General features: G+C 22.5%; 1 protein-coding gene across 1 annotated transcript; it reads right to left on the reverse strand.

Annotated features, from left to right (window-relative positions):
- Window positions 1-1,915: 1,915 nt before the first annotated feature.
- LOC134835199 (uncharacterized) lies at window positions 1,916-3,089 on the reverse strand. The gene is made up of 2 exons (XM_063850070.1): window positions 3,011-3,089; window positions 1,916-2,247 (listed from the first exon to the last, which is right to left on the reverse strand). Exons 1-2 carry the CDS (start codon window positions 3,087-3,089, stop codon window positions 1,916-1,918), a joined length of 411 nt encoding a protein of 136 aa, XP_063706140.1.
- Between the last annotated feature and the right edge of the window lie 9,308 nt (window positions 3,090-12,397).

Consider the following 12,397-nt stretch of genomic DNA (forward strand, 5'->3'; position numbering starts at 1 on the left):
TATATTTTAATATAGGCAATAATAATAATTGATACAGTTAAGTCATGTTTATTGCACGCACCTCATGCACAAAACTCCACACAGGGAAGTGAAAAAATTTTTAACGTTTGAAATTAGTGCAAAATTTGTTCCAACATTGCTGCACACATGTGGTAATAATAATAATAAATGTCGCTTGTTACGTGTAACAAAGTGACAGACGGAGCACACAAAAGCTGATAGGATCCGGTTTTTTGTCTCTTTTTTTTCGTGTGTTTCATAGAGTTTGTATGCTAAACAATAGTTAGATAATCAGATCAGATCCTTGTTTGTTTACTTGCTTGGCGGAGCGACTAATGTTTGAGTAATGAGAAAATGAATTGCTCGCGAATAAATTTATGAGTTTTTTAATTTTTTATTAATCCGCATGCGGGTGATTTTTCGATGGGTTTGTTAGATAAGGCGATTCTTTGTAAATTAAGTGATTTTATTTTTTGTTAATTGAACTAATTTTTTTTGTGACGTTCAGAGTGATTTGGCGGTAAATTGGTTTTAAATGCAATAATGGCTGATGCAATGTTTTGTCATTTTTTTTTTTTACTTTTGTGAACTTAAATGAATAAAAAAAAATTCTTAAAATTTAATAAATTGATAAATTAATCTTTAAAATAATAAGTATTAAAATAAAAATAAAAAAAATTAAATACCTAAATAAAAAAAAAATATAAAAAAAAAATTTAAAAAAAGTGGTCAAATTTTAAATTAAAAAAAAATAAAAAATAAAAAAAAAATAAAATAAAATTTAAATAAACATTAAAATTTTAAATAATAAAAAAAAACTTTAAATAACAATAAATTGAAATTTTTAAAAATTAAAAGCAAGGAAAAATTAAATTTTCTGATTATTTTATGATTTCTCATTATTCAATAAAAATAATTTTATTATTATTTTTTTTATAAAATCTTAAAAAAAATCTTTAAATTTAATTTGATTAATTTCTTAGCATTAACTATTATTTTTAAAGAAGTTCATGACAAAACCAATCATAAAATTTAATTTATTTAAATCAAATTTTAATTAATTATGAGAACATTTTAAACAATTACTCAAAATCGAACATTTTAAGGTCTTGAGAAATGTGTTCAATACATAAATTTTTAAAAATTATCACGAAACATTTCATAAAATGGTAACTTTCATAGTCAGATTCACAAAAATCTTCAAAAATATCACAAATACTGAAATTTTCTCATATGATTGACATTGATGCATTTTAAAATCTCAAGAAAAATAAATAAAATTGAAAAATTCTGAAGAAAATTATAAATAACTTACATTTTTATTATGTTTCACATGAAAAAGACTATAAAAATAACGGAAGTTCATAAAATGAAAAACAGATGTCAGTACTTAACATTATTTGGTTGAATTAGCAGGCTTGGCGATTTTTTTAAGTGGAAACAACTGGTAGTTTGTGATTATTCGAATTGTCTTTTTATTTTATTTTTTTTTTTAATTTTTAATATTAATTGACAATTACTTCCTTAAACCATAATTTTAATTAATTGAGTTGACTTATCTTTAAAAAATATTATTTTATTTTTTAATTACTTTTGCGCCTACGATTCTCATTTTTCGCACTTTTTTAAGATCTTTTTGGAATATAATAAAAAAAAAATGCGTGAAAAAAAAGTAGAATTATTTGGTTCTTATTCGAAATTATTAATTAATTAAATAATTAAAAGTTTAAAATAGAAAAAAATCTTAATTTAATTTAATTATTTTTTTAAATAAATTTAAAAATTAATAAAAATAATTTAAATTTAATAATAAAATTTAATTTAAAAAAATTATTTAATAAATTTTAATAAAAATTAATTAAATTAATTAATAAGCAAAAGTAAATTTCGTTTTTTTTTCTCATTTAATTTCTTATCATTCCGGCGTCAACTGATTCAAATAAAGTTCTAGCTTGCGCATGCAACTGCTCATTTCCCTAAATTGCTGATCGATAAAGTGATTCACGAAGGTATCGAGTCGCTCCGTGTTGTAGGGCAACGTTTGGTGTTGCATGCACGCGATGAATTCCTGCCACAACTTGCGATTTTGCTCGTCGTGTGTCGTGCGATGATCGTTTTCGACGAATTTTAAAGCCGGCACTGACAATTGATTTTTAAGCTGGAGCGCATTAGCATTCCGACTCTGTTCGAGATTTAGCATGCGGATGTGATGATGGCGATCGGAGACGAATTTACCGAGGAGGAATCCTATAAAAAAAATTTAAATTTATTTTTATTATATTGAAAATAATTTTTAAATTCTTAAATTATTTTCAGATTGATATTTTTTATTAAAAATTATTATTTTATTTTTTAAATTTTTTCTAAAATTTATTTTTAAATTATTTTTAAAAAATCTTTATTTAATTTTAATTTTTTAATATATTTAAAAAATTTTTTAATTTATTTATTTTTTTTTTTAATAAATTTTAAATTATCTTGGATATAATTTTTAAATGAATTTTAAATTATTTTTTAAAATAATTTTTAATATTTTTAATAAATTAATGTTTAATTAATTTTAAATTCTTTTAAAACTAATTTTTAATTATTAGTTTTATTAAATTAATTATTAATTTATTTTTTAAAATAATTAAATTATTTAAAATTTTTTAAATAGTTTTTAAATTATTTTAAATATATTTTAATTATTTTCAAACTAATTTTAATTTTTTTATAAATTATTTACAAAAAAAACATTTCATTATTTTTAATTTATTTATATATTTTTTTAATAATTTTAAAATATTTTTTTTTTATTTTTTATTAATTATTTTAAAATTAATTTTAATTTATTTTTAAATGATTTTTAATTAAATTTTAATTATCTCTAAATTAATTTTTTATTTTAATTTTTTATATTCAAAATAATTTTAAATTTATTTTTTATTAAATTTTTAATAGATTTTTAAATTATTTTATGCTTTTATATTAATTTTAAAATAAATTTAATTTTTTTAAGTCAACCTACCACAGATGAGCGTAAAAAAGGCCACGCTGAGCACCAAACTGACACATGTGCGCTTCGATACGTAATCCCGTTGATCCATGTCGTCGTGATTGACTCGCACCGCTGTCTGATAGCTTAAAACTCGCTGCATTTGATGTCGATGATCGATGCAATAACAACAACAAATTATTTATTAAGAAAATATTTTGACTTTTTGTGTGTCCAAAAAATATTTTTTTTGCAGTTCTTGAATTATTTTTCTTTAATTTATCATTTTTTTTTATTATTATAAATTTAAATAACGTTCAAGCTAAAATGTGTGAATTTGTGAGTGTAGAGAAATAAATATGTGAGTTTTTTTTTTGTTTACTTTATTTACTTTGCGTGGAGTGTTTTGTAAGAAAAATGTAAAAAAAATCAAGCTAAAATTCTCTTGAGCGAGAAAAAGTAGGAAAAATGTATATTTAAAATATTTAATGAGCTTCTAGATGACAATACTTTTTTTTTGTAATAATAATAATTATTTGTTAAAAAAAAGTGAGCAAAAATCGTGAAAAAAAATTATTTTTTTTTCTATTCTATTATTAAACTTCTATTAATCAAAAAAGTTTCTACATTTATAAATTTTCACCTTTTTATTTTTTTTTTCAATTATTTCACGAGTTTCTTGTGTGTTTTCTTTTTAATTTATTTATTTACTTTTCTTGATTAATTTTTTCTTTAAAAATTATTTAACTTTTTTTCTTAGAATAAAACGCATGAAAACTCGACTTTGTTCAATCGCGACTGACTCGGAAAAATTTTTCTTTTTTATTCTGTCTCTACGGATGCGTCGACACAATAATATGCGTTAAATACAGAAATAGCCGTCTCTCTAACGACGTTGTTGAATATGATGAAAGAGCTTGCTCTTTGATGAATTCGATTCATGTGTTGTCGACAGACTTGATGGTTTTTTCACTTTTTTCTATGTTTTTCTATGCGTAGCGGTTTCACTTTTTTTTGTGTTTTTTTTAAATATTGCATCAAATTTTCAGATTTTTTTTTGTTCTCGTTATTGAGAATTTCGGGAGAGAGAGGATTTTATTAATAAAATTGTTTAAATTTTTTTCCGTACATTTCTCTGAGGGAGAAAATTAATTATTAACAACGCAAGAGTTTTTTTTTTTGTTGTTTTTGGATAGAAAAAGTGCACGAAAGTTTATATTGTTGTTTTAATAGACACACTCGAGAGAGATGATAAATAAACAATTTTCCGCCGTGTTTATAGGGTTTCCGTTGAAAATTCATCAACTAGTAGATCACGTTGATAGATGATGAGTTCCAGGTGATTGTCTGAAAATAGAAAATTTTTTGGAGAAACGTTTATTTATCATTAAATGTGAATGTTTTGAAAATAATATTAGAATTTTATTAAGTGATTTTTTGTTGTATGAAAAATTTATATTTGATCGTATTTTATTATTTTTAAAAAGATTTTTTTAAATTATGTTTTCATATTATTTTCAACGTAAAATTATTTAAATATTTAAATTAATTAAGTAAAAGAATTAATTTATAATCTTTATCAAAAAAATAATTCATTTTTATAATTAATTTTAAATTAATTTAAATTTAAAATAAGTAATTTAAATTAAATAAGTAATTTAAAAAAATTTTGATTCATAATTTAATAAATTATTTTTTTTTATTATGTACATATTTTAATTTTTTTTTTCAAATTTTAATTTTTTATGTTATATTTTTTTTTTTATTTTTTAAAAATATTTAAAAAAATTTTAGAAAAATTTTTTATTTTGTGGATCGTATTCATTATCTTTTATAAATTTAATTTTAAAAAATATTTAATCAAATAACTTTACAAATTTAATTTTTTAATAAAAAATAAAGTAAAATAAAAATATATTTATTATTTTAATATTAAAAATAATTAATTTTTATTCTTTAAATAAATTAATTAATTAAATTAATAAATTAATTAATTATTTAAATAATTAATTTGAATAAAATTAATAAAATTTCACTTATAATTTTTTAAGTTATTTTTTTGTTTATTTATTTAAAATTTTTCTGAATTAAATATTTTTTTTTCTAAATATTTAAGTAATTTAGTATTTTAAAATAAAAAAATTTTAATAGTTATTTTTTTATTTTGTGGATCATATCATTGTTTTTAATAAATTTAATTAAAAATTTTAAAAAACTTTATTTATTTTTAAATAAAATAAAAGTACTTAATTAAATATTTTTTTTTGTAAATAATTGAACGAATTTAATTTTTTTTATTTAAAAAAAAATTTTACACAATTTTTCTAAACATAGAATAATATTATTAATTTTTTCTCAAAGATTCATTAATTTTAATTAAATTTAAATTTAATATTTTTTTCTTGCCTGAAGATAAATGTTTCTCGAAAAAAGAATTTTCATAAAAAACTTTTAAAAAAATTAATCACATTATTAAATTTCTTAATTTTTTTTATAATTTTTGCACAATTTTAAAAATTTATTTGATTTTATTATAATTTTTATATTTTTTTTATTTTTTTTTTATTTATTTTTATTTAAGTATTAACTTTTATTTTTAAAATAATTTTTTATATAATTTTTTTATTTAATTTAAAATTTAATTCAATAAAAAAAGACAAAAATTTTTTTCAAATCAAGAAATAAAACGTCATAACAACTTAACCGCAATACTTAAAAAGACACGATCGTCTGACAGATATATCTTTTATTGATTCTCATATCAAACACAAAAAAAAACATAAAAAATCTATTGTTTTATTTATTTTCTTTCGTTTTTTTTCTTCGACGCACGGAAAAATATACGGAGAAAAGTCGTAAACGTTTTTCGCGTGAAATTGATGCGGCGCGCGGTAGTAAGTTATGTGCATGCTAAATTGGTGCTTTTATTCATTTATTATTCAGTTTACTTGTACAACATATCATTTTTTATCCATTTTATCAAAGTTACACACATTTATGTTTATTGATTTTGCCACGGCAGAGCTTCCTCCTCCTTTGCCTTTTTTTCTTAAAAACAACAAAAAAATTGAAAAAAAGTTACGAACTTGTTCAAAAGTTTTATTATTATTTTTTTTAAATGAAAAAATTATAATTTCTACTTTGGCTTCATGGTTTTTCAATAGATTTGGTGCAACTTTGATATGCAATTTATTATTCGTGCCGGCGTGTGTGAAGTAAACGAGTTTCGATGCACTCCGCATAATAACATAAAGTAAAGATAATGGTGCATTTTAAATCGCTTGGGACGGTAATAAAAGCAAATTTTCTTTTTATTTGTTGCATGTTCGCTTCTCTTTCTTCTTCTTCTATTATTGACTTTGCATGCGAAGCCCGTTTTCGTTATAAACAAAAAAAAAATTCAGAATTTACTAGTGGCTTGAGATTGCGGGATTTCACTTGACGGATAAATTATTTGCGATTTTTCAATAACGATCAAAAATTCATTTTGTTATCTGTCTTTCTTTCGAAAAGGTTCAAGGTGAAAACGATATAAAAAAAATTCTCTGGCACCAATTTTTATTCGTCTCTAATTTTTATTATAATTTCGTTTGGCTGTCATTATTGTCATTAAATATAGTGTTTAGCTGCGACTACGGGCAGGCACACCCCTCCGAAGAAACAACAGGTAGGCCATATGACAAAAGAATTTATAAATAAAATGTTTTTCTTTTCTGTTGACAATTCCGTTGAAATGCATTTTTTGTGTGCCTCGTAGAACGGAAAAGTCATGAATGATTAGGATGAGGGGTTTTCAGGTCTGAGGATTTGTCCAAGTTTATTAAAGCTAATTTATTTATTTTTTGTTAAAATTTATTTATTTTTATTATAGTTTTTTTTTTATTAAAAAAATTAATTTAAAATTTATTTTTTTTTAATTTTTTTTAAATTCATTTTTTTTTATTTTTTTTTTCCCAATTTTTATTTTTTTTTATTAATTTTAATTTTTTTTATTTATTTTATTTTTTTAATTTTTAAATAAATTAAATTTTTTTAATTATTCTCAAATAACGGAAAGAAGATACAAAAAATCGAAGAAATTTATATTTTTGTATTTTTTTTTAACGACCTAAATTTTATTTTAAGACTAATATTTAAAATTTCTGCTTTTAGAAAAATTGTCGAAATTTTTAAAGTATTAGAATTAATAAATAAAATTTCATTTACAAAAATACTAATATAATGAGGTTAATTAATAATTATTTTTAAATAATTAATTTATTAATAATAAAAATTTAATGTTGAGGATTTCACTTTAATTTTATTTTTAACTTACTTTTCAATTATTTTTATAAAAAAAAATTATTTGTTAAATTAATAAAATAATGTAAGCTTTAAAAAAAATAATTTTTTTAAATAAAGAAATAATAAAATTACTATTACTTTTTTATTATTAATTATTTTTCTATTTTTTATTATTTTATTTTAAATTTTATTTAATTTTTAATATTTTTATAATAAATTTATATTTTTTTAAAATTTTTATTTTGTAAAAAATTAAATTTATTTTAATTTAAATTTAAATTAAATGAAAGCTTAATTATTTTCACAATTTTTATTTTTAATTAATTTTATTATACTGTTATTATATTGTTTTTTAATTAACCTCGAGAAAAAAAGTAAAAATATTTTTTTTAAATAAAAATCAAAATATCGTCACGTTTACATTCTATTTTAAAAACAAAATTTGACAAATAAATTATTATGACAAACTTGACCTGAATATCCCTGATCAAATTAAAAAATGAAAAACACCTGGCTCCTCCATTATAAAGTTCACAACAAAAATTTAATTAAAATTCGTCACTTCATCATCATCATCATCATCATAACCATAAAACATGTTTCACATGTGAAGACGCGGGCAGTCAAAAATATGAAAAACGACTCCCGCGATATTTGAAAATTACAGAAAACATTATTAACACGTTGACCGAAATGTTCGTATTCATTACCGCTTCACCGGGAGGTAGACGCACGAAAAATTTTTATTAAAATGTCAAAAAATATTCCCACGTTATTTTTGGCAATTGATATACATTTAAACGCAATTTACACTTTTTTCATCATCATCATCATCCAAAATCTCAACGACCTGCAATAATAGTAGAAAATATAAATTTTTTACAATTTTTGTATTATTCTCGTTTATTATTACACAAAAATATTTTGTTTTTATTTTTTAATGACTTTGAATGTGAATTGCGGTAAAATACATGAAATATGATGGATCGTTATCATGTATTTAGAGGCAACGAGGCATGGCTGTGGGGTAGGGAAAGAAGGAAAACTGTCGTTCGTGCTCTTGTCATGAAATAAAAAAAAAAACTTTTGTCAAGCCACAAATGCATTTCTAACAGATTTTGCCTTAAATAATGTTGTTTTGTAACAACGAGAATCGTAAATATTAAAGGTATATCATTAATAATAGTATTATGTTGTTTAATATTATGGAAAGTCTTTTTTTTTGAGGAATGTTATGTGATTTTGTCACGATGATGCATTTTTATTTTTATTTATGTTTGTATAATTATAGAATTTTTAGATTGAAGTAACATTTGAAAAAATAAAAAAAACATTGTATATAATTAAAATTTTAATGTAAATATGTGATAAAAAGTATACTTTGTAATTAAATATATGTTTTATTTATTTTATGATATTTTTTTTATTAAAAAAAAATATTTTTATACTTTAAATAATTATTTCAAATAAAAAATAGTGAATTTGTCGCAATACAAAAAGGACGAAAAAAATTAGTTTGTAAAAAAAATTAAAATAAATAATTTTAAAATAATAAATTTAATAAAAAAAATAAAAATAATTTTTATTAATAATTAATTCTTATTTTATTTATTTTATAATTAATTATTAATATAAATAATCAATTATTGAATATAATAATATAAAAAAAATACAAAAATTAAATATTTTTTGTTTAAAATTTAACTTGAAATACTTAATGTTAATTCATTACAATCATAATATTATTCTAAAAATCATAACTTTTTATTTAAATTTTTATTTTTTTTAATAATTTTTTTTATCCTCTTTAAAATGTTTAACATATATATATTTTTTTTAATAATATAATTTTAAAAAAATATTTATTATATTTAAAAAATAATAATGCTTTATTTTTTTATTATATTTCACATTAAAATATGTGTTAAAAACATTTTTCATAATTTATTGACAAAATTTTATTCTAATTCAATCAATTTTTTATGATATGTTATATAAAATATATTTCACATTCCATTGAAAATAACAAAAAAAAAATAAAATTATTTGTCATGTATTTTTTTTTTATTTTTATTCATATTTTTTATTATTTGTTAAAAACTTTATCATTTTTATTTATAATTAATAATTTTATTTTGGTTTTAAATTATAACTTTTTTTTAACAAATCGTTCAATACATCATAAAGTAATAATCACTACATGGTACAAAATTACAATGTCTCGAAACTTACAAATGTTCGTTAAATGTCAAAATGTTCACATATTTCATAATTTTCACAAAATTAATAATAATAAATTTGTATTTCCTTTCGAGCGACACGCTTTAGTTAGTTAAATATGTCACTGTCTTTCTAATAATATATTAATTATTATTATTTTGCAATATTATTCGCGTTCACGTTTACATTCACATTTATTTATATGTACTTTCCACCGACAATGAGAAAAATATTTTAAATTCGTGTCTTTCCCGTGCGCCAACCACTGATACACTGAATTTTCCCAATGCAAAAAGGGACTTGCTAGCTCATCAACACACATTCACACGTACCTACAGTAACTGTTACTGGTACATTATACGTGAAAAATTTTTTTTAAACAAGCACATAAATATGAGTGCTCAATCGCAGTCAAAATATAAATATTCTCACAATTTTCCTACGACAACGAACGACGACGTTAATGATGAATACCTATAAAATAAAACATGCTAAAGAGATCATAAAAGTTTCCGTCGCGAGCACGATAGTGGTATGGCATGAATGGCGGGAAAAGGAGCTTAGCATTAATGGTGTCGTAGATTTTACTGCAACATACCAATAAATTATTAGAATACACGCAAGCGATTGCTGGGTGCCCTTTTTTTATCATCAAGCTCCTCTTTTAGTTTTTCATTTTAGTTTCTTTGTTGAAACGTTTCTCTCTCTTTTGTTATTTTGAATCAGTAACGAGTGGCAGGTGAGTATCTCTCGCAACGTTCTCTCTTTTTTTGTTTTGCCTTTGACTCAAATTAATAATGTGTTATAAAGGAAACAATAAAAACTGTTGTAAAATTACTCAAAAAAAATTGTTAATTATAGTTTTGGACTTGGAAGGGTTGAAAAGGTACTAAAAAGAAATTAATGCGACATCTAGTTAATATGAAAAGTAATAAAATATAATTAAATGAAGTCACGTGACTACATTATAATTTTAAAAAAATGATGAAATGTCATTTTTGAGTTCATACTCGTTGACATGATGTAATACCAACTACCTAATCAAACAGTTTAACTAGACATTTTATGAGCTTTTTTTCTTTTGTACGGAACGTAAAGGGATTTTGCGTGTTATAATGTTTGACGTACTTCAAGTTTTATTGGACAACGCGCTCAATCCTTTCATAAAACATGCCTATGAATACGTTAATATTTAATCACTTTCCCACCTATAGACGTTGTAGTACCTTTCCTTTGTAAGTATTATGTAGTAAGGCGCAGAACGGAAGCAAAAACTATCCATTCATTGCTTTCGATGAGAGTTAGTTGTAGAACAAGCAACAGTTTAGAATTTTAAATGTACCTACCGATGTGCGAGATTTTGAAAGAATTTACAATTTTTAGGAGCTTTTTAATATACCTACTTTAAGTACTTGTCAAGTAAAAATTTTAGAAGGACGATTTAATTAAAAATAGGCTTTTCTACTCAGTAAGAAATTTGGGCCTCAGGGTCTAAAATAAAAGTGTTTTAAAGTTTTCTTAACAGTTTTTCAACTTTTTGTAGGTTTTTTTGAGAAAGTTATTTTACAGGGTAATAAAACCGAAAATTTTGGCTGAGATTCTCATTTTAATTTCTAAAATTAGTTTTCACTAATTTTGCTTAAATGAATCTTTCATAATATTTTATAGAAGACCTTAATTACTATAGATATTGAGTCGACTAGGTATATCCTCTTTTTACTTATTGAACCTTTTTTTAAAGGGTAAAATACCTAGATTAAAAAAGATTCCCAAAAAATTAAAGGCGCATTGTTCGTGGCATGACATTGTTGAATGCGCAATCAAAGGATTGGTGACGTATTCCGTACATATAATGGGTTTTGGCGAAAGACCAGTGCATTTCTAGCAGAAGTATCGAGAATGCCATTCACGATTTTATATAGAAACATGCCATGAATCACACGTCTAAAAGCAAGGGGTCGCATATCTAAAACCTCAAGTCGTCGATCGTACTGCAAGTATGGTATCTTAAACTTTTTGAAGAGATACCTTGAAAACCTCCGTTGAACTTTTCCGCTCTAGCAATGTGTTCTTTGTAATGCGGAGACCATATCTGTGTTGCGTATTCAAGTTGACTCCTGACAAGGGTGTTAAAAAGATAAATGATAGTTTTTTGGTTTTTGGAATTTACGTGAGGCTCGGGGATTACAGAGCCCAGAGTTTTAAACGATTTCCTCATGATGTCATCTATGTGTTTGTCGAGTTTAAGTTTACTATTAAAGCGCACTCCCTAATCTTTGAAGTCGTTAACACGAGTCCTCAAGGGGACATAAATTTTACCTTCAATTGTGCAAAAAGCATTGATCGTACCAAAGAGACACTTTGAAGCCTTTTTCCTTAATGACCGCCACAAAAGCTATTACTTTCTACCTGTTCCTTGTCGCCGAACGACTACAAAGGGAAGTGCATACGTGGATATCATGTGTCTTCGACATTCTAGTTTTGGCGATCTTACTACCGTTTTCATTTAATTTGCATGACGAGTAGGCCAAATTTTGCTTTTTAGCTATTCCAAAGTTTCATATAAGATAAATTTGTGGTTTTAAAAAGATATGTAGACACATTTATGGAATTTTTTGGCAAATAAGCTTAGATCGAAATTTTCATAATTGACATCGTTGATATATTTTCTACTGACTTTAGATTGTTCTACTGGTTTTTGGTTTACAGAAGAGTTATTTGTATGCACTTGACTATAGAAGCTGCTAAGATGACCAAATATTGATTTAATGAAGACTCTTATCATTTTTCAAGCATTTCATATTTCAAGAACAGCAACGTCATTGAAACGTGCTAATAAAGTTTTTTGTCAGGTTTCCTTTCGTTATAAAATTTTTTTTTAGATCATCAGTTCACAATATTTTCTTCAGAATTGAC

This window comes from Culicoides brevitarsis, chromosome 3 (assembly GCF_036172545.1).
Source record: "Culicoides brevitarsis isolate CSIRO-B50_1 chromosome 3, AGI_CSIRO_Cbre_v1, whole genome shotgun sequence".
NCBI lineage: Eukaryota > Metazoa > Arthropoda > Insecta > Diptera > Ceratopogonidae > Culicoides > Culicoides brevitarsis.